The sequence below is a fragment of the Ciconia boyciana genome, chromosome 1, assembly GCF_034638445.1.
Source record: "Ciconia boyciana chromosome 1, ASM3463844v1, whole genome shotgun sequence".
Taxonomy (NCBI): domain Eukaryota; kingdom Metazoa; phylum Chordata; class Aves; order Ciconiiformes; family Ciconiidae; genus Ciconia; species Ciconia boyciana.
In genome coordinates this window covers 139,021,238-139,045,361 of record NC_132934.1, presented here as the reverse complement: position 1 = coordinate 139,045,361, position 24,124 = coordinate 139,021,238, and the positions used below count along the sequence as shown (strand labels likewise).

At 38.9% G+C, this 24,124-nt stretch overlaps 1 protein-coding gene across 4 annotated transcripts in view; it reads left to right on the top strand.

The window, feature by feature from the left end:
* The window catches only part of SHROOM2 (shroom family member 2), a 127,052-nt gene that overhangs the window by 32,815 nt on the left and 70,113 nt on the right, over nucleotides 1–24,124 (top strand). For all 4 annotated transcript variants that reach the window (XR_012040335.1, XM_072849506.1, XM_072849505.1 and 1 more), the window contains exon 2: nucleotides 18,927–19,078. Coding sequence is in view for 3 of the 4 variants with exons in the window: in XM_072849506.1 (XP_072705607.1) it covers nucleotides 18,927–19,078 (152 nt within the window). In the remaining variant the exon portion in view is untranslated. The remainder of the gene's footprint in view (nucleotides 1–18,926; nucleotides 19,079–24,124) is intronic.

The following is a 24,124-nucleotide window of genomic DNA, read 5'->3' as shown; positions in this document are numbered from 1 at the left end:
TGTGCATATAGTAGATAGATCCCTTTTAAAATATAGGAGGGCTACGACCTTGCATTCCAGAGGAGATTAAGTAGAAAGCATCAGTAAAAGCCATCTGTAATCAGATTCTCTGCACAGTTTTTCTTTTAGTGCTTTTGATCCGAGATGAAACCAATGAGTGATGTGAAAGTCGCCTTAGCAGAGCATGAAACTTCCTAACTTCATGAATTTGGCACATGTTCAAATGGCTCTGTGTGGGGTCAGTTGTACTTTAACCTTGAGCTTTAGGCATGCTGCTAGAGTGTCCAAGCATTTGTATTTGTCCTCTTCTTTCCTTGGTTAATAAATTCTGTCTTAAAAGTGAAAATATTTAACAGAATGACATTTTTTTCATTTTTTCCACAAGTCAGATGTTAAATGTCACGATCCAGATATCTCTTCTTTTTTTTTTTTTAACCACTTTCCAAATGCAGACTACTATGTTAAATCATTTCAGTTTGGCAGCTGGCCAAAGTTAGCTGAGGAGTTTCTTATCAAGCCTAGTCATTCTGCAAGCATTCCCTTAAAACTCTCCTTGAGTCCAGAGAAATGAGCTGGTTAGGTCTTGCTGTGTTTCAACTCTGCCTGCCCGGCATCTCAGCAAACTATGAATTTAATAGCAATGTGCTCTAGCATTAAATACTTTGGAAGGGATCCTATTTTGCTGTTGCTCAATGCAACAAAGAAATAGCAAATATATCACAGTATTGCTTTCATGCCAATTAAAGCAATAGATATTTGGTATTTGTGGTTATTCCACACTATGGGACAGAGCTTGATGTATTTTCTGTAGCAGTATTGTGTTTGTACATGTCTTGTGCAATCTGTACAACTTCCTTTAAAAAAAGAAAAAAAAGCTTTTCATGACTGGTGTTGTGTGGCAGTTTCCATTAGTCTAAAAGAAAACTTGTTAAATGTCAACATGTTTAGACATTACCCTAAAATAATTCCTTAATGCTCTCCAGTGTTGCCAGTGTGCCCATTTAACAGAGAGGTGTTTTGTCTCTTCAGCCACAGAGCAACTGCTGAAGACTATACCTCAATTGACTGGGTTATTTTGCTTTCTTTCCTTCTCCCCAGTTAATTGATTTGGATCACTTTTTTGCTTGGCACGCTACTTAAGTCAAATAGGTCTACAGTAAGATTCATACTTTGCTACATATCTTACATGCCACAAAAAATGTTGTCTTTTTTTTTTTTTTTTTTCCTACAAAGCTCCTTAAAACACTCTTCTGCACTTCCATGGCATTGACCGAGCAGACAGGCAGATTTTGAAGGCTGTAGAGTGGATCTGTATTTCATCTCTTCCATGTATCGGTTTGTTTAGCCTCTGGGATGTGATCATTTGCAAACAGTGTACAGCCTAGTACAAACTATTGTAAATTTGTCAGCCACAAAACAACAGAGAGAATCCCTAACTCAAATTTTATACATTGTAACTTTTTCCTCAAAGGCAAGCTGCATATTTGCTAGGCTTAGGCAAATCTGTAAATATTTCAATCTTATTAATATTGCAATACTGTAAATTTTTCAACGCCATTTATACTTGAGATAGTTATATAAAGATAATATTCAGTACACTGCAGAATAATGCTCCAGCGTAAAAACAGTGTGCTTGAAAGCAAAGGGAAGGGTCTTTATTTTAGGGTGAAAGGGCAAAACTGCTACTTCAAATGTTCTTTAGTTTTTCTACGCTGTAATTAGCTGATGTTAGAGCCTGAGTGTTTCACAACGGCGATGGCTGGGGTGGGACGGTTGCGAGAGAGCCTTCAAGTAGGCATGAGGTCACCTTCGGGACCTTCTGTACAGCACCGTGTTTGCACAAATAAGAACACAGTTTACGAAGGCATTGCGTAGATCTTTTTGCACCCAAGTGCCCATGGAACCTCAGGGCCGCTAGGAGATGTCTGTCCCACCGGCACCCTGGAGCAGGCAGGCGAGAGCTCTAGGAGAGGCGGCGTGCTGTGCAGCGAGGCCAGCAAACCTCGCCGCTGCCTCTCGCAAGGGCCGATTCGGCTTTGCTTTCTGGTCCGGTGCCAGGAGGTTGCTGTGAGTTGATGTACACCAGCTGATGGAATTACCCTTTGTTTTCCCCCCTTTGGTAATAGGGCAGCATAAAAGCAGCTGTGTCACAAATGAATTTTGGTAAGGGCATATTTTTATTTAGCTTTGTGTTCTTTTTCCCATTTTCTTTTTTCTCTTTCTTTTTTAATTTGGAAAATAGCTGTTACTTTGGAAAAAGCTGATACGGCCTTGTAGGTTAAGGACGATGCTCCTCTGAAAGGAGGCTGACTGTTGGGGTTTTGGAGTTCGAATAACTTCTTCCACTGTGTTCTTAGGAAATTATGACATGTTGCAAAATGGAGTTGCCTTAAAGGTGCTTTTTTTAAGGTATCATTTGCTGTACTGAAAACATCTGCAGTGTGGAAGTTGATTAAAATGTGACTTTAATTATTGTTTTTCTTTAGCACAGGATTTGAGTATGTGCTGATAAAAAAAATCTTACATAAGATTTATTGGTAAATGAGCTGCACTCTTACTTCTAATCTTGTGATAGAAGACTCAAAGTTTTTGAAATTAGTATCTTTTCTGTCCCTGTGCTGCTTATATTCTAAATCCTCTTGACAAGCAGAGCAACTGTTGTGCTCCTTGTCCATATGTATAATTAACAAGCTGCTTGTATTGCCTCCTAATCTAGATTATCATCCTGAAGAAAAAAATTTTTTCCTTTTGCAAAGAGAAGAGTGAAAGGCTGAGGTGCAACGTAATACCAGCATGGAGGAATAGCATTACCAACTAATAACACTATTAGGAGAAGCAGGCTTGTGTTCCTTATCACGAGACCATTTTTTAAGGTGCACAGTTTTTAAAACTTGGCTAATTTTTCCTTGTTTGCATTTGACAGGCTCTCTGCAAGAATCCTGAAAATGCACATTAGGATTTAGTGTGAAGTAAGCGACGTTTTTATTGAGTTTTGAACTCTTAGTTTCCTGTTTGTAGGAAACTTCTTTAAATTACATTTTTACAGCTTTGAGCCATTTTAGTGAGTAAACCATAGCATCGTTAAGTACACTAACTTACATGTTTGTTCACTGTTTTGTGCTAAGCTCTTGGAAAATTGATACTGAGATAGCCAGCTATAGTTCTGATGTCAGATGATATTGCTGGGTCTGTGGCAGCAGGCTGTCTGGTCCTGTATCTTTTAGAAGATCACTGTAGAGAACATTGCATGTGTAATAGAGTTTATGCAACCTGTATTCCTCTGGAGATTTGTTTACGGTGAAGTAATGAATGGGGAAAACTAGTAGCCTTTAATGCAATCAACACTGTTGTGGCTATGCCAGGTAGGACTAAGAGCATGAATTTCTGAAGCAGAACGAGTAGGCTCTTTGTAGACTTTCTTTTTTATTCCTAGTAAGTTGCTGTACAACATAGCTGTGTATTGGACCCCCAAAAGTGCTTCAGTAATTTTCGTTAATAACTAAACTGTCCAACTTGGAGGCCTGTTCTTTGCATGTTGTGCCTTACTGATAAATAGGAAATATGCTACTCCAATATGAAATCAAGTACAACAATATTCCAGAAATAGCATATGGATATTCCTCTGGATCACAGCCTTTAAACTTCATGGAAGAACCACCATACAGAAAAAGTTCTAGAGTATGAATAATAAAACTGTGAGGAATTCAAGAGTATGTACTAAAAATATAGTACTTTCAGAAAGTTAAGTAAAATTTTGAAGCAGTCCCGAAATGCAAACAACAACTATAGTAGATAACTGGTAAAGGAGGGAGGAGAGAGGGATTGGTATTTGTAATGAGAAAACTATGAACAGAAGACAAAAACAAACTTGTGGTTTGGATAACCACATGGAAAATGCAGCGAGATTTTGTTTGTAAACTTAAACTGGATGATGCCCAGACAAGGAAAGACCTGTGGCTGATAACTGTTATGGATCTGTTGTAACTCTAAAATCCTGTATGTAGCCAACCAGTCTTTCCAGCTTCATGTAACTAGGTGATATTTCAGAGTAAGAAAATTCCTGCTTTTTTCTGTACAGAAACATAAACCAGTGGCTTAGAAAATGAAGGAAATAAGAGGTACTGTCTAGTAGATACACCATGCTTCCTTTAACTGGTAATGTCCATGCACTTGAGAGAGCTTCATGAAATGTTTTGTCTTACAGTTACTTTGTAGAGCTTGGAAAATAAAGTATGTGAACGTGGGAGAAGTCCCTGCAGCTTTCCTCAAATAATGAAAAGGGAATTTTAGGTCTTTTATTGCACAGTTGTCTGACTTCCTGCATTTCAGTCTTACTCATGCTCTGGAAACCCCCTAATATAAAAGGCGGCAGTTCTTCCCTCTGAGCTGCTCAAGAGGTATCAACCGCAGCCCACATTGGCACAATACTGTGGCTGCTAATATCTGCTGTGTGGTACAGACCCAGACCAACTTAAATGGACTATTGCTAGCCCATCTCTGCCTTCCTGTATCTCGGAAAGAACAAATGTTTCTCCGCAGTTTACTAGAAGTAGAGAGTATTGTTGAGCTCACTGGGAAGCTGAGAGTTTTGGGATGTACTCCCAGAAGGCACATCTGCACCTCTAGAGACAAGAACAAAACCCAAGAACACCGGTGCAACTTTCCTCCAAATTCACGTAGCTGGCATGTCTTTCTGGTGTGTCTGTGTAGTGCTCTTCTCTCACCAAGGTGCCTTTGAAGGTACAGACCTGTGTTTCTGAAACACTAGATGTACATAAACAGGAGGAGCTAAGCCATCTCAACTTAGACTTCTCATAGTCCTTAGCTGTTCTTGAGACAGAGAAACTACCACCACCACAGGAAATAGGGATAGCTATCTAATAAAGTGGTTTTGTACTGACCTGATTAGTAAGTAGTATGTTCTTACTTTCGACAGCCCTCAACTTTGATCTGTAGTAGTAATATACTCTTTTAATATTAAAAACAAACAAAAGCAAAAGCTTCAAATCTGCTCTTAGGTATACCATTTGTTTTACCTGTTAAAAGGGAAATTGTAGTTCTTAGCAAAAGTAGCAAGGTTCATCTTCAGGAGCTGAGATGACAAATATTAAAAAATACATTAACTGGTGTTCAGCTGCATAGCTAGGTGCTAAGTGCTAGAAATAGGTAATCCAGAAACCTCCTTGTCAAGCAAGGAGCTGCTTAAAGAAATATCCCAACATGAACATCTGTACATAGAAACTGTCTGAACTCCTCATGCCCCGCCCTGCCCCCCCTCCCTTCATTCAAAGAGGAGAGTCAGGACTGCAGTAGCAAAATGAACTTACCACAAGTTTAGCGTGAACTCCTATTTCTTCCCTCCCCACCCCTTTCTTTTTTCCTTCCTTTTTCTGAGTTGGGGACTACTAATTACTCTTCTTTTAAAACTAAGCCAAAGTAGGCAGCAGTGAAGTGGTGCTTGCTTATCTTTTATGCTCTATCCAAATGTTGGGATGCCTGTCCAGAAAGTGGGAGACGCTTCCTTCCTCTGCCTGGAGGGTTCGAACCCACACTTCCTACAGCTGGGAGAGTGCCCTAACCACCAGGCTGGATGCTGGGACGTTGTGGTGCTCCTCACTCGTTGTGTGGAAGGAATGCCGGATGGGTGGGGCTGGGGTGAGAGTACAAAGGGAATGTGATTGTTGTTGTTGTTTTGTTTTTGTTCTTTTCCTTCTTTTTTTTGTGTGGACCATGACTGGGATGCTTTTTGGAGGAAAGGTGAGCGGACGGTCTTAAGTACAGGTTTCAGCTCACGGTATTTTACGTCAATAATGAGTAACATAAAGTGCATAAATACTAGTGGAAGTAGAGAGAGAAACCTGCAATTACTCTTCTCTATGAATGTGCCACATCTGTTAGATGTTTGGCTAAGAGAATGCCTTTTCCCTTCTTAATAAGTTGAGATTAAAATGTATTGCTGCGTCATTATCATTTAAAGGACGGGAGATACTCCATCACCTAAAAACCCAACCTATTCAGCTGCAGCCCAGTCCTCAGCATAACTGAGAGAACTGCTCAGTGGTGTACCATTCTCTCCAATTAATGTTTTTTCATCACCTTAAAGTACACCCACTTATTCTTCAAGCAACTATGAATGAGGAATCCCAGGAAGGATTTACCGGTGGGTAAAAACTCATTCAGCCAAATTTTGAGAAACAGCCTGTTATTTCTAAAGTAAAAGAAGGCAATTAACTGCCTTGGTGGAAAGATTGCATAGACTAATGCACAGCCTGAAGTAAGCTTGAGCTATAGATTTTAAGCTTCAGCTGGGAAATGGTAGAAGACTCAGCTGGATGATGGATTTACCCAAGAATGCAAGACATTCCCCAAGTTTCTGGAAGTGACATGGTTCAGCCGTGCAGGTAGCTGTGTACCAGTGAAGTCTAAGCCTGCATGGTTGGTCATCCAGAATGAAGGCAGGCATGAGGCAAAGGCAGCAGGCATCTTCAGAAATCAAAGTATTATTAGAATTACATGCCTCTGAATGCAGTTTTTATTTAAAAAAAAAAAAAAGAAGTAGTTTTCATCCTCCTGATTGAGTTTGTGATGCAACTAATGTAATGCTAATTATAGTCTTAGATGCATAACAGAATCTTCACCAGATACTACAGTTTCCCGAATCACAAAATGTTGAATTATCCTGTAGAAGGCTGGTCAACCTCTGTCCCCAAAACAAACAATGCAGAAATATGTTGCCTATTTCATTTGGAAAGCAGAAGGCTTTCCAGTTGCTGGTTTAGTCAAACCTTCAACTTTCTTTTAGGATAATAAATAAAATCTTAATAAAAGGTTTTCCTACAATTTAGAGTGTAAAAATTACTGAATTTAGAGAGAATTTAAATACAGCACAAACAATTTTGCAGTATGTAGCTGTTGTAATGTAGTATGCAGTTTAAATATTTGAGTAGCATTCAGAAGAGTAGATTGTTTCTCTGCTGGTTTTAGTGACGATAGATATTTTTGTTGAACTTGACATGTAGCTAAGTCCTGTAATGCTTTGTGACCTAATGATCTTTGCAGGATGAGTTTAAGATTTGCTTTGAAATTTCAACCTTGAAGTTCGTGTTTAGAAAAATACTCCTCCTTCATGATTGAATCTCAGCCTACATGTGTAGATCTTATGCATAAAACAAAATTCAGGGGTTTTGTCTAGGGAATCCTTTGTACTTCACCATTTGACAAATCAGGTCTCTGCTCAAAATACGCTTTTGGGGGAAGGCAGGCTGTGGTGACAGGCTTGAGAATGAAAGGCAAGTTTTGAATGTAAGTACTGCCTACAGTGGGCAGGCTCTCCAAAAGACCATATTGCTTTTCTCTGAAGATGGTCATAAGAATACGCCTGTGGGAAATTGTCAGGACTATCAAACAGTGGGTTAAAATACTGCTTTGCTCCTAGCTCTTGCATACTTCAGTGTTAGGCTTTTAAGACCTGTCTTGTCTCAAAGGAAAGCAGCTGTTTCGTGGCGTTCATAAATAATACAGACGCTATCTTGTGGGTTCTACAAAATACTCAGTTTCCTTAACCATGTTACAGACTCATTTCAGAATGTCAATACAGGCAGCCTTTAATGGTCTGTCAGTTATCAAGATGTGCAAGTTCAAAATCTCCTGTGCAGTACGGTATTTAGAACAGCCAACCTCCTGGCAATGCTGACATCCTAAACTGGCGTGCTAAGACATGAATTTTTCATTAGTATGGTTGCATACTGCTGGAATACATGCTTCTGAGAAGTGGTTGTGTTCACCAGCATAGGCAGCAGTGGGAGACATAAGCCATACGTATGATGACATGCACATGTGCATATATAGTGGTCCCACCACCAGTGTGGGAAAATAGAAGTGTAATTATAAATTTTATCCTGTTGTGCAAGAATTATTGTACAAACATTCTTCCCCAAAATTCCACTCATACTTGAGCAAGTGCTGTGCGGTAGAGTTGTGACTTGTGCTGCATGAACAGGATGTGTCTTTTAGTAAGTGCATCTGCACAGATACTTTTGCCAAACAGAAATACAGATGTTTGTCAAACTGAGTAGTTTTGTCATAATTAAAGATAAACCTTCTTAATCAGGAAAAGCAGCTAATCGCGTGTGTAATGTTTTGATATTTCTTTAAAACTTTTAAGTCTTTGGAGTAATGTGCCTGCTCTTAGAGCTAATTATGTTTGGGACATGTGTTATACAATGGAGCTTTTGAAAAAGAGCTACAAATGAAAGCCAATTTGGAAAATGTCCGTTCAGAGTAGTAAGCATACCCTAATTGGAGAATATAAGAATTCTCCTCCGCTACATCACAACTTACTGCTACATCCATGCAGCCTTTTGAAGCTCCTATTTGTATGTTTTGTGTAAATTTCCATTATTTTAATCCATGGTGATTTTAGTGCATTAGTTGCTAATTCACAGCACAATCCTATAATTTCTTAAGAAAAAAATAACCTTTGTCATGTGAGTATGAATTACATGACCCAGTATAATTATCTTATTGGTTAATTATCTCTCATTAATCCTAGGAAGAATTAGACCGCTAAAGTAGAGAAAAGGTGGTAAGATGCTCGCAGAGATGCCAAAAATGCTTGCATACCTAATTCCTATGGTAAAATTTTCATGAGGAAAGAATTTCTTCTAATGTTCCGTGATGATATTAAGTAATGGAGTTGTAAGGAATGATGTATAGAACAATTACACAAAATGAAGAACCTGAAATTAAGAACACCTAGGTCTGTTTAGAAAAAAGGAAAGCTTATTTTTTTAAGAAAGTTTGTTTTGTTTTGGTTGTTTTTTTTTTTTTAATCTGAAATATATGGCAACAGAATACTGATGGTTAGGGGGGAAAAAGGGCAGGATACCATAATGCGAATGATGCCTAGGGGTATAAAGTGCTATAGATTAGTCCCTCTCCACAGAACTGGATTTTGCTTTTTTCAGGTTTCTGACTCAGAACAGACTTAAGATGTTGGTGCTTAATTCTAGCTACATGAATGTTTCATGCCCCGCTCAGATGAGTATGTGCCCTAGGAAGGTAGGTGGGTACTATTTAATCTTGTCAATAAACTGCATAAAAACACTGGTAGGCTCTTTATTGACATGCTTTTATTACTGTGGCATCATGAGAGATTTACATTGATTGTATTAGCAGTCTGTCTCTGTAAGAGTGACCCTTTGGTGTTCGACCATACCAGTCCGCTCAGATACTGCAGGTTGACAAGGTGGAACAGCTTGGGCAGAAACTGCCATGCAGTCCTTTCTGCAACTTGCTTTGTGAACCTTGTTTGGTAATTTTAGAAGCAATTGTGTTGCAGTTCCTGCCCTAGAAAAATATATCTAATGCTGTATTTAGTGTTTGCTTTCTTCATCTTTTCGTGTTGAATTCTGGGTGAAAGTGGAGTGGGGGGAACTCTCTTCCTTTACTGGGACACTAATAAACAAGAACAGAGGAGAAACTAAGGGCAAGGTTGCCCAGACGTTCTTTGTTTCTATAATAATATGCATTTTTGTTTTCTTGAGGGTCATCCCACTAGCTTCCGAGTTTTTATTGCTTTAAGAAAGGAGAATTCAAATTGCATACGGAGTGCACAGCAGAAACATGGGTTTGGTAGAGTGGCAACAGGTATCTGCATCTATTCAGTTTGAAGTACTACATACTTACAGTAAATGGGGTAGTATAAATTATATAATGATGAATTAAGACAGCTTTAGGGTTTATTGCCTCTTCTAACACAGGGATGGGGGAGGAAGGAATAAATGTGTCTTTTTGTTTTAACTTGGCTTTAAATATTGGAATTGTTGAGGAAGATGGTGGCAAAGGAAGGCTTCAGTCTGTAATTTGGGTGCTCTGTGAGCCTGAATATCTGTTCTGAACAGGGAGCAAAAGTTAATGCAAAGAACAAAGTAAGTCTGTTGTCAAATTTTTAAATCCTCAATTTTAGGAGGAGCCTCAGCCTTCTTTTGAAGGGTTTTTTTGTTGTTTTCTTTGCGGAGGAATGGGTAAGGGAATTAACAAACAAGACGTTTTAAAATTCAGCACCTTAGTGAGACTTCTTTTTCTTTAAAGTTGAGTAATACTGCAAAGGGGAACTCTTGTTGAAGAAATTGCTATTAGTTATTATGAGAGCAGGTCATTCTCTTCTCATTAATGCTCATGTCTGCTAGGTTGTTTCTTAGACGTGTAACATTGTGTTCTGCTCACTGCACTGCATAGCAGTGGATTCCTAACTGAATACTTTAGCATTACTTTTACTTTTGTGATAAAATCAAGTTTTCAGGAGTTGATAAGAATATTCTTACAAGAATTATTTGGAATGTTATACTTGCTCACTGTCTGAAAAATGAGCATCTGTGCTATGATAAAAATGGAAGACCCCAAATAGCAGGCGTGACTATAACCCAATGATGGTATGAGTTTGTCAAGGTAAGTATTCTGTTAAAAATGGACTATTTGAGAGAAAGTATTTAAAATAGAAACCTAACACTGTTTGTAAAATTCCTGTGGCTTTTGGCAGACCCATCACAGTGTTTTTTTGAAACTAATAGGCAAGGAAGCAGTTTTTTCTGTTGCTGAGTCTTAATTAGTGCTGCCTGTGTCTTAGAGGTGTTGCTTTTTTCTGGAAACCACAGCAGTCTATAGACATAGGCATAGATGCAACTTAAATTTTATGTAAAAGGTTACATTTAGACTGACTGAATGAAATAGGTGAAATTTATTTTCAGTAAGTATTCTATTGCTACTAGGTCTTTCAGTGTCTTCCTTTGAGGCATGTCAAAGTTCTTCACAAACAAACTATAAGTTGATGAAACCAGACTTTCCCTTTGTAATTAATGCACAACTGGACCTACATGACCATACAGACACACTCCTTTTTTTTTTTCTTTTTTTTTTTTTCTTTGACTTGTCAGTAAGTCCTACCCTTTCCCTAGTTATGCAGTGGTTTTACAAGCTGCTGGATTGCATTCAGTATATTATTGTCAAGGGCACATTGACAAGCTGTGACATTATTTTCCTGGGATGGACAGGAAGGCAGAGAGATAAGCCAACCTTGTTGGAATTGTATGGTAGTTGCAAAGTAAAAAGCCTTGAACCTTATGATCGTAAAGATTACTTTGTCAAGTTGCATTTTTCCTCTTGGAAGTCTGTTCCTGTTATCAGTTCGAAAAGATAAAATGTGAGTTGTTTCTATGCATAACCTTTTTTAACCATTCTTATCATTGCTCGTAGTAGCTGAAAGTACAAAAATGTAGACCTATAAAAATGCTTAATGTTAACTGCACAGATTACATATATAAACAGCCTATATATATATAATCATCCTTAAGTAAACTTGCACAAGTGAATATGGCTAAGCTAACCCTTTCAAACTTCTCTGGTAGAAGGTTTGTTAGAATAAGTAAACTGCATATAGAGAAAGAAGTTCTCTTTTGGCTTTCTGGCTATTTTTTTTCATAGCACAGGTACGTGCTCCTTTCTTATATAGGTTATTTTTTTCATTTTGGAAAAAAGATAGAAAGGTATGTTTAAGAACAGTGTAAGATATCCATGAGTTCAGATGGGTTCCTCTGGGTTGGATGCCATTAGCTTCTGTAAAATGCAAAACCAGACTCTTGGCTGAAAGTAAGTGGGAGTTATTTCTCAGTAATTCTTGAATAAGACGTGTACAGCTTGTCTGGACGAATGCTGTACTAAATAACAGCAGTAGGAGGGTGTCTAGATGTTGATGAGGTGCTAGAAAAAATCAAACCTTGAGCCATGCTTTGCAAGTGTTAGATTGGTGTGAGGGAGGAATGGGACTCGGGTTCTCCAGGTTCAGGATCAGCACCGACAGCAGGCTTCTTCCACCGCCCCTGCTTCCAGCATCTCCATCTTTTCCACTCTTGTCTTGGCCTTATTCTTACTTCAGGTAAGCTGGGTCCATTTTTGCTTTGCTCTGGTGCCAGCCTGGGCTTGTCAGGACTGTAAGGGCTAGAAAGCTTCCCTGCCGGACTTGTGCTACCCAGGAGAGGCTCTTGCATAGAAGGATCCCCAAAGGCTACAATTTGTACCTATTCAGTTGCTCTGTGGAGGTGGAATATACGCAGGCCTGCTGGTGTGGGTTAGGTGGAATATGTGAAAAGGCCTGGATATACTTCTAAATGCTATTGTGGTAAATTTAACTGAATTGGAAGAAGTAAATTTTATTCGGAAGCTGTAAAATGTGTCTAGCAAAGTTTAGGTACTAATAGCAAAAAACCCCCATCCCTGACACTATGCAGTGCCACCTTCCTTTTCCTGATACATTAGCTCTATGCTTTCAAAGCATCAAGGGGGTTTTTAGTTGTTTTGTTTTGTTTTAATTCTAGTACAAGTGTTAAGCAGTGATGAAATGTTTCCAACTTCTATTGCTGAAACAATGGAATCACTTTGAAAAAAACTTCAAAAATAAACATCTGTTGTTCAGTTTTTAAAACCTACAAATCTACGTGAAGTCTCTCTTCCTGATACTTTTCATCTGGAAATTGTTATCATTAGTTTCTTGGGGCAAAGATTCATTACATTTTTAACTTCAAATACTTTAATTGGTCCTCAATTTGCAGAGCTCATAATGGCCCTGTGATTTAAATAGACTAAGACATAATAACAGTATCCTCTTAGAAATAGTAACTGATGATTTATAATCGGAAAGGTCTTCTCACAAGCTAATGGTAGGTATTATTTTGAATTTATGTTGGAATAAAGTATTAATCAGTTTATGCATATGCATTAATTTTTAAAAAAGGGAAATGGTGAGTGTTTTACCATACTTTTTAAACACTTCTGGTTTGAGGAACTCTGAAGTTAGGTTTCGGCCTGGAGTCAGTTTTTACAGCTGTAATAAATCCCCCAGAAAAATGGGCTGTTCTAGTGGAAGTGACAGGAAGCCCTTAATCAAAACAGTGGAGTGGACACAATTATAAAAATTGAATAAATACTTAAAGAACTGTACCAAGTGTCGGCGTTTCAAAATATGATGCTTTCTTTAAAACAAAACAAAACAAAGATTGCTGGGCAAATATCCAAATGTTTAAATACACCAAAGAGCAATTAGAAAGGGCCCTGATAGACTGCGTCCTATTACTGAACTCTACCCTTTAAAAAAATGTTTCCAAATTGATTTTTAAGAACCACCTGTTGACAGAAGGCAGTGCTCCTGCCAGCTCGCGGTCTGTGCGGCGCGATGGGGGACGCTTTGAAAGAGCAGCTGGCCAAGGCGGGTTTCTCTGCTGTTCAGAGGTTCTGTGACAGTGACCGTGAGCCATTGCCTTCAGGTCTAGGGAGGAAAGAAACTGCTGTTAGGGAAATGCATTGCCCTGGACTAAACGTTCCTAGAATTCAGTGCTGTTTGCTCTGATGTTTAAACATAATCTGGGGAAGAGCAAGTATGGACAATGGCTGGTGGGGTGTGAAATGATGCTACCAGGCAAAAGGGAAGTTCTGGCTTCTGTGTTAAGGTAAAGTGTCACCAAATGCAGCAGACACTTACCTGCCTGATCAAAGTGCAGCCATTGCCTGGTTAATACTATTGGGTAGAATTGCATAGGCCCAGATTTTGCAAGTTGGTAGCATATAGTTAAGCTTTCTTTTCTTTGTATGCTGTTCCTTAAAGTTCATGTTGGGTGGTTAATGGTGGTTGTTGGACCCGCAGTCTGTGGGGAGAGGTGGTTTGGGGTTACGGGTACCCTCAAGTGACTTGAAAGTTTGTGTGGAATTCCTTGCTTTGCTGCAGACATCCTGCATCATTTGGGCCTTGTTTCCATATATGCTTCTGAGCCCGTCTCTAAAAGGGAGATAGAGTTAGTTCCATGCGAGGTGTCCTTCCAACAGTCTTTTTAATGTCCAAGTACTAAATCACAAGTGGGAGAGAAAGGATGTGAAAGGATGTAAAATCAAATGCATTAGCCTTGCCCAGCTTCTAGAACATGCGTGCCTGTGCGAGATGCCTTACGTATACACACCCATTCTCTTTGGACCAGTTTGGTCCTTTTGCAGTTTGCACCCATTTTATCCTGCCTCAGTTTGACCCATGAGTCTGGCTGGTGAATGCAACCCTTGCCACTCAAGACTGCATTTGCAGAACATATAGCTGGAGTTAGGTCAGTTCGGTTACGTTTATACTGATTCCTCAAAGTTACACAAATGCCAGGCTTGAACTGTAAAGGTATTTCTCCTTTGTTTAACTCTGTGCAAAGCAAAATAATTAACACTTCCTACATTTTACTTGTTCTGAAGATCTCATATGAAGATTGTTAGTTTTTTGAGAAAATTCCATATTAGATGCTTGTAAGACAAACAACCACAGAATAATTTCTTGGCTGTATGAGAAGTGAATTATGATAAAATAGTTTATCATAGCCAATAGCAGAATGCTGATAAATGGTGCTGTTTCTTCCTGTGTTTGTCTCTGGGTTTGGGTTTCCATCCTGTCTCCCACCCTGTCCAAAGAGAGCATGGACAAGAAACTGTCGTCATTATAAACAAAACTAGATCTCTTGTGTGACACAGCATTTCCCCAACCTGTCTCCTGCTTGTTTATACAGGTGCCTATAGAGGAATGTGGGTATTTTAAGTAAAGCATCAGACCTGATAAACACAGAAGTGAAGGGGTCACATTCTAGAAGTGGTGCTCCCCATCAACACTACAGCATTTTAAAGCTGCAAATATAGGCCATTATTTTCCCTTTCATGTGTATTACCAACAGTGGAAATACAGACTTGTAAGTGTCCTTTGAGTGTGTTTGTGTATCTAGCTGTTAGACTTTCCTCCATGGCTCAGCTCTTCCCCCATTTCAAGGCTCTCTCCTTTTCACAGGAAGAATTTCACATACCAGTTACACGTGTGGTGTTTTTTCAATCACTTTTTTAATCCTGTTATCTACATCTGCATCTTGTATCAGTGTCTCTTCCTGTTTTGTGGCTATGGTATTTTATAACCAAAAATAAATTTGGCATGATACGACAGTTAATGCAGATACCATTATGATGGCAGAACTCTGCGGTTCCAGTCCTCCCTGACGCACGGATCCCTTTGCTGTTGGCTGTAGGGAGGTCATCAGGGACAGCAGGGTGAGAGTTGGAGGCTGTCTAAACAGATGCTTTTAGTCAACAAACATCCTTTTTGTCTCCTTTTGAAAACACTTTTTTTGGTAGCAATATCAACATCCCTGCTAAGGATAGGAAGTCATGGTGTTTACTGTTGCTAATTTAGCATAGTAAGAGGGGTATGATTTTTTTAATACATATCGAAAGCATGGTTTGAGGGCATTTCTAGAACTCTCTACTCATCCAAGATAGGCAGTGTAACTATACCTGTTTTTTGAAGGCTTATGTCTGTTATTTATAAGAAGATAAGGTGTTGATTGTTTTTCTCGTATGTGTCTTGTTTCCTGCTATTGTTATAAAAACGTTAAGATGCATACTTTATGGGCGTTCAGAGATGCATACTTTATGGGTGTTCAGTGCCTGCAAGTACTCCAGACTGAGCAGAGGGGTTGTTCAGGGTTATGTCCAGTCGCATCTGCCTGCTCACAGTGACTGAGGCAGATCTCTTCGTGTTGACTGTTCTTGACAGACTTCATCTTAACACCTCCCTCTGCATTTGCAAGGCTTTATTTTCAGCTATCAGTTTTTCTGGGCACCTGAAATTCAGAAAGAAATTGGATGTTAGTTAGATGAATAATACGGACTTAAATCCTGAACGCGGCATAGCATAGTTAACTCTGTAGATGGATGACTGGAATACCTTCATGTTTGAGGCATGGAAAATAGTTGTGAAATTTTCAAGTGCAGATGCTAGTTCTAAAACGTTTACGCATTTTGGTTGGGATTTACAATTCTAGTGAAGGTCTGATGAGATGGAAAGTTTTATCAACAGGTGAATAAATAAAAATAATAAAGGGTAAGACTAGTAAACAGAAAAAGAGAAAACCTGAAGGAGAAGCTGGAATGAATGGCACTGTCCAAGTTTGAGCAGAGGAGGCAGGTTAGTAGGGCAATATTTTTGAAGAGGTCTTTTCCTCATAGTTTTTTTTTTGGCTGTGTTTCTTTAGATGTGTGCAAAGCCTAATGCTTTTTTTTGGTCATTATGACTAAAAGACTTCTAGTGAAGAAGAAATTTTCTGAAGAAATTTCTGAAATACAATTTTCTGAAGAAATTGTATTTTTCCTGTCTAGCTAACTTTTCCATTTCCACTTAAAAGTGCATTGTCAAATGGAACAGCGTTCATGCAGCCATTCAGGGATCCAAGTACAAAAGGTTTATGTTTAAATTTGTTCAGCTCAGAGAGACTTTTACTTTGAATGGATGTGTAGTTTTTATTCTCCCTAGCTGCAGCTGATCTGGAGGCAAGGTATTAAAGAAAGCCACTTCTAGTTTTCATGAGGACAGCTTCAGCTTTGTGCTTAGGGTTTGATTTTTAAAATTTTTTTTTGAGGGTTTTTTTGATTAATGTTGTTTTGGACAGCCAAAGTCTCTTTGGAAAGCTTGCACTATGTGGAATGTGTAGTCTCCCTGCTGAAATGAAAACTCAGAGGGGGTAACTGAATACTCCCTGCTGTCCGTGCATTGCCAGCCTGAAGAAAAAACAAACACACTTACTGAGAACAATGAACATTCCTTGAAACCCTAGGAGACAGATTTTTGCCTTTTTTCTTTTTAAAGACAAAAAAAGACCCTGTTGAGGTCTTCAGGCTCAGGTGGCAGGGCCCAGGGGCTTCTCACCCCTTGTCATTTGGTTGGTGCCTTGCTCAGGGCGTAAGGGCCGCAACTGGTTGGCATCTACATTTTGGAGTTTAAAATGTGTCTACAAGATACTTTCCCTATTTTTTTATTTTTTTTTTTAAATCTGTTTGACCTTCTCCCTACAATTCTAGTGATTCCACTCTGACTTTCATTAACATTCTCACACTGACCTTCTGGGCTTCAGACCTTCAAACACAGTTTATTTAGTAGAAACCCAGAAATGCATCTGAACACTTGAAAGACTTGCGACTACCTGTTAGGAGGTTTGAGATTCATGAGTCCCCAGCTGCCTCTTCTCTTGTTCAGCTCTGCCTGACTTCAGGGTCCCTCGTATGGCAGCCACTCCGTATTTGACATCCCTGAGCTGAAATCTTTCCTTGCATATAAGTGATTTTCACTGCTGCTCCCTTGTTTTCAGCTTCACTGAAGTTTTGCAGTGATAATTCGGTATTCTGGTAAATTCTTGATGTTCAGAGGATACACAAGCAGGTCAGAGGCAGGTCATAGCTTCAGAACTAGAGGTATCGGGATGTGGAAACTTGCTCTGTCTTTAATTACCTGTGTTTTTATTCAGATAAGGAGTTCTGGAAATTAAATTTTTTCTTTAGTATTAATAATGAGCATTTTAGAATGAGGTGTAAGACTAAGCATTTTATATGGCATTCTTTTCAGCTTAGATTTACAGGTCTGAAGATTTTTAAGAACATTTATCCTAAACTTACATAAAGAGAGCTTTTATGTGCCTGCAATGAGATTGCTAGGATGTATGAGATCATCCTAATGTACTTTCATCAAGAGATATTGCTTTATTTTATTAGGTTATTTAATTTATACTTTGGTTGCTGGAGTGTCCCTAAAACCTGTACTGTGAGCTTCAGAATTCTTGCAGTTAAGTTTCCTCTGGATTTATCTAGTTGTTGATTGACTTGGTGCCTCAGAAGATGGCAGTTCTTATGAAGCTTTCTGCAGCTGGGCAATTACCAGGATTTCTTCTTTGTAGGTTCACTGGTGTTTAATAATGTGGAACTTGGAGATACTGTAGTCAAGGCACAATGTAATGAAGACCTAAATGAAAGACTTTGCTTTGAAGACAAAGTGTCAAATCTACAAGATGAGGTGGGATATGGTTTGTGAGTAAGTGAGGGAGGAGTAAAACTAAATGCGTAGATCATGAGCCCAAGCAACTGAGAAGCCGGAGGCTGCGTTGACAGCCAAGGAGATGGGAAGAAACTGAGAAAGCCGAGGGCCTGAATTGCAAAGTGCTCAACACCTACAGCTATATTTGAAATCATTTCAAACTGTTGGTACTTGCTAGTCTGGCTGATCGAGCTTTTGGGATTTGTTTTAAATTTTAAAAATGGGTAACTCGTAATGGGTTTGTTTCCTTCATTGGGGTGGGAATTACCAAAAACTGACTCTAGGTTATCTTGTGTGTGTCTTGCCACGTGTTATGAATAGTTGTGTAAAAATTCAGTGCATGCAAGAGATGCCTGTGGCAGCAAAATAATCTTCCAGTGAATTTCCCTTAGTATTGCTGTGTTCTTCAGCAGTGTGACATGCTGTTTTTCTTCCTAGGATCTCAGACTATCATCTCTTCCTCTAGCCAGAGCTGTTAGTTAGCAGTATGAATTGTAAATTCTCAGATATTTTCCTAAATGTTGTATGCCTGATGAACATCACTTTATTTTCCAGACCAACTTGTTATGCCATATTTTGGGGTTTCATAGCATGCCATATTTTTGGAGTTGGCTCTGTGGTTAACGTTATTGACTATATGGTTAATATTATTGATTACCTTCTCTAGAGAACCAGATTTTAAGATGCCTGCCCAAAGCTCTATTTGCAAGTATGATTACCTGTCCTGTATTGAACAGAGCTCAAGATCACAGATGCTTTTGACTCCCAAATTTCCATTGGGTTTTCTGGTTTTCTCAGGTTTCCCCCCTTCCATTTCTTTCCTGTTCTGATTGTCTCCATGTCATTACTCTGTTTATAGCGTTTTTAAATGTATTTTTAAAAATCATTATAACCACTTAATTACTGTATTGTATGAAGCCAATATTGAAAGCCCATTAACTTATTTTAAAGGTGTCACTACGCAAGCGGAATGATTCTACCATATGATATGCTTTTTCTTCAGATTGAAGATGGGAGCAAAGCTGCAGCTGTGGACAAGTTACTGGCTGGGGATGAAATCGTTGGCATCAATGACGTGGGCCTCTCTGGTTTCCGACAAGAAGCAATCTGTCTGGTGAAAGGTTCACACAAGACGCTGAAGCTTGTAGTAAAAAGGTAAGCTTGTGTCGTTCATCTGGAAAACCAAATGTGTTCCAGGCTATAAGCTACTGGGCAACTAAATTTGCCAAGACTTGGCAAGATAATGATATTCATTCAGTGTTGTTAATGTGCGTATTATGCGGTGTTACCTCCTTCTTGAACACAAGACTCTTTATGGATGAAGACGTAGGGAGAGGTAGCCTATTGATCAGAGCAAAAACTGAAGCAATATATTCTGTGAATACTGTTGTGATGTGATGAGTTCGAGACTATTCCTTTCTGTCCTCCTGAAGTGCAGGGCCTGAAGCAGGCTCTCCATCCTGGCCTGCTTCCCTGCCTTTGGTGTGCAGACACGGGGAATGCTTTTTAGTGGGCTGTGAAGAGCGAGTTACATGGGAAGCTTTTGGAAAAGTGTTTTTGCGCTTTGTGAGAATATTTGAGGTCTCAAGCGTTTCTTACATGGTTTAGGTAAAGAGTACTTTCAGTTAGTTATTAGTGAAGGGGGAAAACTGAAACAGTTCATCAAAACAGACCATGATATGGTAACTTTTTGTTTTGTCATTTTGACTTATGACTTTTAAGTTCACAGTTTTTTAGCTAACTTTAATTAAAAATAAATTTCATAAAATAATTTTGACAAAAGTGAAGAGATATTAAAGTAGGTTAAATCTTGTAACTTCTGAATAAAATTTCAAACCAGGAAATTTGAACAACAAAAGATTTCTCATTCATTTCCTACTCCGATGAATCAGAACTTTCTAATTAATTACTTTTATCAAATTATACCAACCAGTCTTTCATGAGAGAATTTGGGTGTCTTTGTTAGAATCAAAAAATAATTTTGTTGCAACACTGAAAATGCTGAGAATTGGGGTTTGACAGGTATGATGATCCAGTCTGTGAATATAACCAGTGTTTGAGGCTGTCTTAACTGAGGACTATCTTTTGTGAAATAGCACTGATAGGTAAGAGAGGTACAAAAGCGTGCTTTTCCCCTTGGGTTTAAGAAGGTGTTTTTGACAGAAGGAATTATAGGAACCTGAATCTCTTTCACAGGTGATAGTTTATATCCTCACCAATAGCTACTTCCGGAAGCTCTCTCAAAATTTTTGTATCAGTAAAGCTAATAAATGCAAAATAAAATGCATTCACAGCTACTATAAATCATGTTGATGTTCAGTTTCAACTTGCACTGGCTATTCCAGTAAAAACACTTTTGCTAGCAGAGGTTACATCAGCTGTTTCTGTCACAGAAAGGGAGAACTTCAGGGTTGAGAAGTTTTATAGACATTGAAGAATCTGCCAAGACAGCAAATCTTAATTACTATGAAAAGCTTCAGACCAAGTGGAAAGATTCCCTCTTTCTTGATGCTTTTCAGTTTTATGACAGTAGCTTGCTCAGAATCTGTGAATTCTGATCTATCTTTGGAAATGGCAGAAAGCTTGATGCTGAAATACCCTCATAAGAGACAAAGCTATGCTATTCTTGTCATTCCCAAGTACTTCACTCCATGCATGTGATTTTGGAGAACTTTCATACAGCTAATCAAGCACCGGTTTGCTGCTGGGGATTTGTGGCCATTCCCTGCAGGCAACAGAGCCCCATTGCTATGCATGCCTGCATGCAGTTTGGTGCAAAGCTGATGGATTTTCATCAGTCCTTTCTCATCCCTCCTTTTTCCTTCCCTAGCACATGTGCAATGGGCAAAATCAACTGTGCTGTTCTAGCCAAGAGGCTGAAATAGTGGCTGTTGTTAGGGAAAACATTTTTGTCTTACATTCATGAAGATTTACATAGCTCCCGAAAGAGGCAAGAGCCTTTTGGGTCATTGACAAGCCTGCATAATATTAGATAAAATTTCATAAAACTTACTGAATGAAATTAGCTAGGGGTTTTTGTCTGTGTTTTTTCAACTTTGCTCTTTCTCTTGGAAAGTTGCCTTAGGACATCAGTCCTTTGACGGTCAGAAGCCTTTTAACACCCAGACTCATTTTATTCTTGGCCAGCTTGTTCTCATGCACTGCTGTCTGTGTGCTGAAATAGCTTTTCTTTTCCTGTTGGAAGTTCAAATGATGCAGGTTTTTATAAAAGCCTTGTTGCATGCTTTCTTCCAGAAGTTATGGTTTGAACAACAGTATTGTTTTGTTCTGTTTGCCCTAAATCTTAGGCTGAATTTTTATGAGTGCTTTAAACAGTCCTGTCTTTAAGCAAGCCAGTTGTTTAGTCTTTGTATGAGCACTCCTGCAGGTCTGGATTGAATTGGATCAGGGAACTGATCTGACTGCAAAATTACTTGGGGAAGTAGGTTTTCAGCTGGATAGGACCACCACTTTCAGAGGCAGTCTGCACTTTAATTAATTACAGCAATCTTGAAATAGCTGCCTTAGCATTTTTAGACTATTTCAGTCTTCTTTAGATCCATCCTTACAGTTCTCTGGGGAAACTGGGGATAGTCCCACAATTCCCTTTCATTGAGTTACACATAAGATGAAGGTATTGATCTGCAAGTTGTCTTAGCATCTTTTTGTCCGCTTGCCCTGTGTCCTGTGTCCTGTGATGCTTGTCTGTAGCATTGATTTAACATTTTATTTTCTGTGGGTGTCAGTGTGATAATCTGAAGCACAAAATAGACAAATGGTTTGAAGTTCAACAACCCCGTCCTGAAGGTTAAAAGAATCTTTGTTCTAATCATGTTTGTCCTTGCTATCTGTGAGAGGTAGCTTGGGAAGCCAAGATCTAGATTTTGTGTTGAAAACTTTTTTTTCCCTAGGGTTGTTTGTGGTATCTATTTCTAGACTGATCCAGAAGTGAAAAGCAAACTTTTTAAAAAATTATCATGATGTGGAAAAATTACTTTTTAACAAAATTGTTCTGGAAAGTAGAGAAATTCCTTCCTATTAATGTCAGTAGAATTAATCTAGGAAAATCAGGTTTTATTTGTTACTGCTGAGAAGCGTGTCCATGTGAAATTTGTCCGTATGGGTCACTCCTCCACACAGTAATGCCACATCCTGATCTTATATTGATCTAACTATTTCTGTACCTGGGAAGCAGTAGGGCATGCTATTTTCAGTTTAGAAGTCTGATGTACCTACAGCCAAGACCAAGTGAAAAAGTTTTGCCATAGTGAGTAACGTGTTGCATTCACAATAATTAACTTGTGACTGTGGCAAAAGTTTCTCAAGGGGCTGGTGTTGTTCAGCAGTGGTAGCTGGCTTCCACAAAATTATTTTTAGCCACTACTTTTAAAGAGTCTGATGCTTGGCTTGCATAGGAAAAATAACATTGGTCTCTAAATAAAAGTGCCCACAGTACCAAATACTCAGTATAAATGTGCTGGCTATCGGCACACGCACTTTGCTGTACCTTTTGGAAACATTGCATAGTTGCAGTCTAAACCAGATCAGGACTGTGCAACTGGCTCAACAACAAACATGATGTTTAAGTGACTTACAAATATTGATGGTTGAACAAGCACGGTGTACCTTTGGTCTTGGATTAAAAGAGGACTCAGGAGGCTTTATGTTGTTTTCTCAAGTGGATTTGTCAAAACAACACATCTTAATTACATGCTGGTTCTTCAGTGTAGTACTGAGTCGTTTCTCAAGTAGATTACTTTCTTAGGAAAATGGAAAGGAAAGTGTGCTTAGGACACTTCTTACAGGAATTGTATGTGGATTTCTCTTGTTTTGGAAAAGATGTGTGCATGTCTATATATACACACATGTAAAATGGTTCTGAGTGTTGATACTGGGGTGGCTACCATATTCTGTGTAATTTAACTGTTCTGCATACACTGACTTAAATTCCCTTCTAGTTATTAAATATAATCTCCATTCCTTTGCGCATGTTAGACATAAGCGTATACCACAAATCCATGAAAGTTTGGAGTAGTTTTGGAGTAGTTCTGGCCACATTGCGTACACATGTGAGCGGGCATGTTTTCTTTTCTTTTATATAGCACTTCGTTTTGGTGCCTTTATGTGACGAAAGTGCAAGCTGTTTTTGCAATGCTGGGGAGTCCCTTGTTACAGGAGAGGGAAAGAGAGTGAGAGCAAACACATCAGAAGTGTAATCTGAATGCTGAAATTTTCTGTGCAAAATCCTAATAAGGGAAGTAAATGTCATGATAAGTGAACTATAAACATGTAGACATGGAAAGTTAGGGTAATCTTTATTTGCATGGCACTTCATGAAGACAGCCAGCCATTTAATTGAAGCACAGCAGAAGGAGAGTTTTTAATGAATGTCCTGAGGGCTCTGAGATTGTACAGTACTGTCTCTGAGACCTGAGCAGAAATCTGGAAATAAAAATCTGACAGTCGTTTACAGTGTTCAGATGGGAGATCACTGAAATTTTGTCATGTTGTGAGCGGAAACATGCTCAACACCACCAGTGACCTTTCTGTAGTGGGTTTTGTGTAACTTACCAAGGGGATCTAGTCTTAGCCATTTGTGACTTGTGGAGCAGCTAGCTGTGCGCTTCATAGCTCCTTGTGGCTGCAGGAGTACTGCCAAACTTGGCAATATCAATTTGTGAGATGACTTGGGAAGATGAGAGATTTGTGTTTTCTGTATAATTACCAGCTACGGATGGAGGACTGTGAATTCTGCCTCTTACCTGTGTTTGGCCACTTGATAGTTCTGGTTTTGTAAACATCAAAATAGTTAGTATAGGAAACAAGTAGAAAAATACATGTAGTTTTGCAGATTTTAAGCAAGTATTATACATATTTAGTCCACAGTTATGGCTAAGTGTTGCTCAATAAACCACATGCATTTGTGGAGAACCGCTGTTCACTAGGAGCAAAATATCTTTTGCCATTAAATTTGATTCCATTGCTCCTGGAACTAGGGTTTGTTACGGCAGAACAAATAGCAGTGATTTCTCTCTTGTTGCCCAGTAGCCGTGATTCTTTTGAAGATTGACCTTGGCCTTGACTGACCAAGAACAGATTTTGTTGTTGTTTGTTTGTTTGTGTGTTGTTTTTTTCTTTTTAATGCCTGTATTTTCAGACTTCGGAAATAGGTAGGAAACTGCAGTAGGGCTTTCCAGGGCT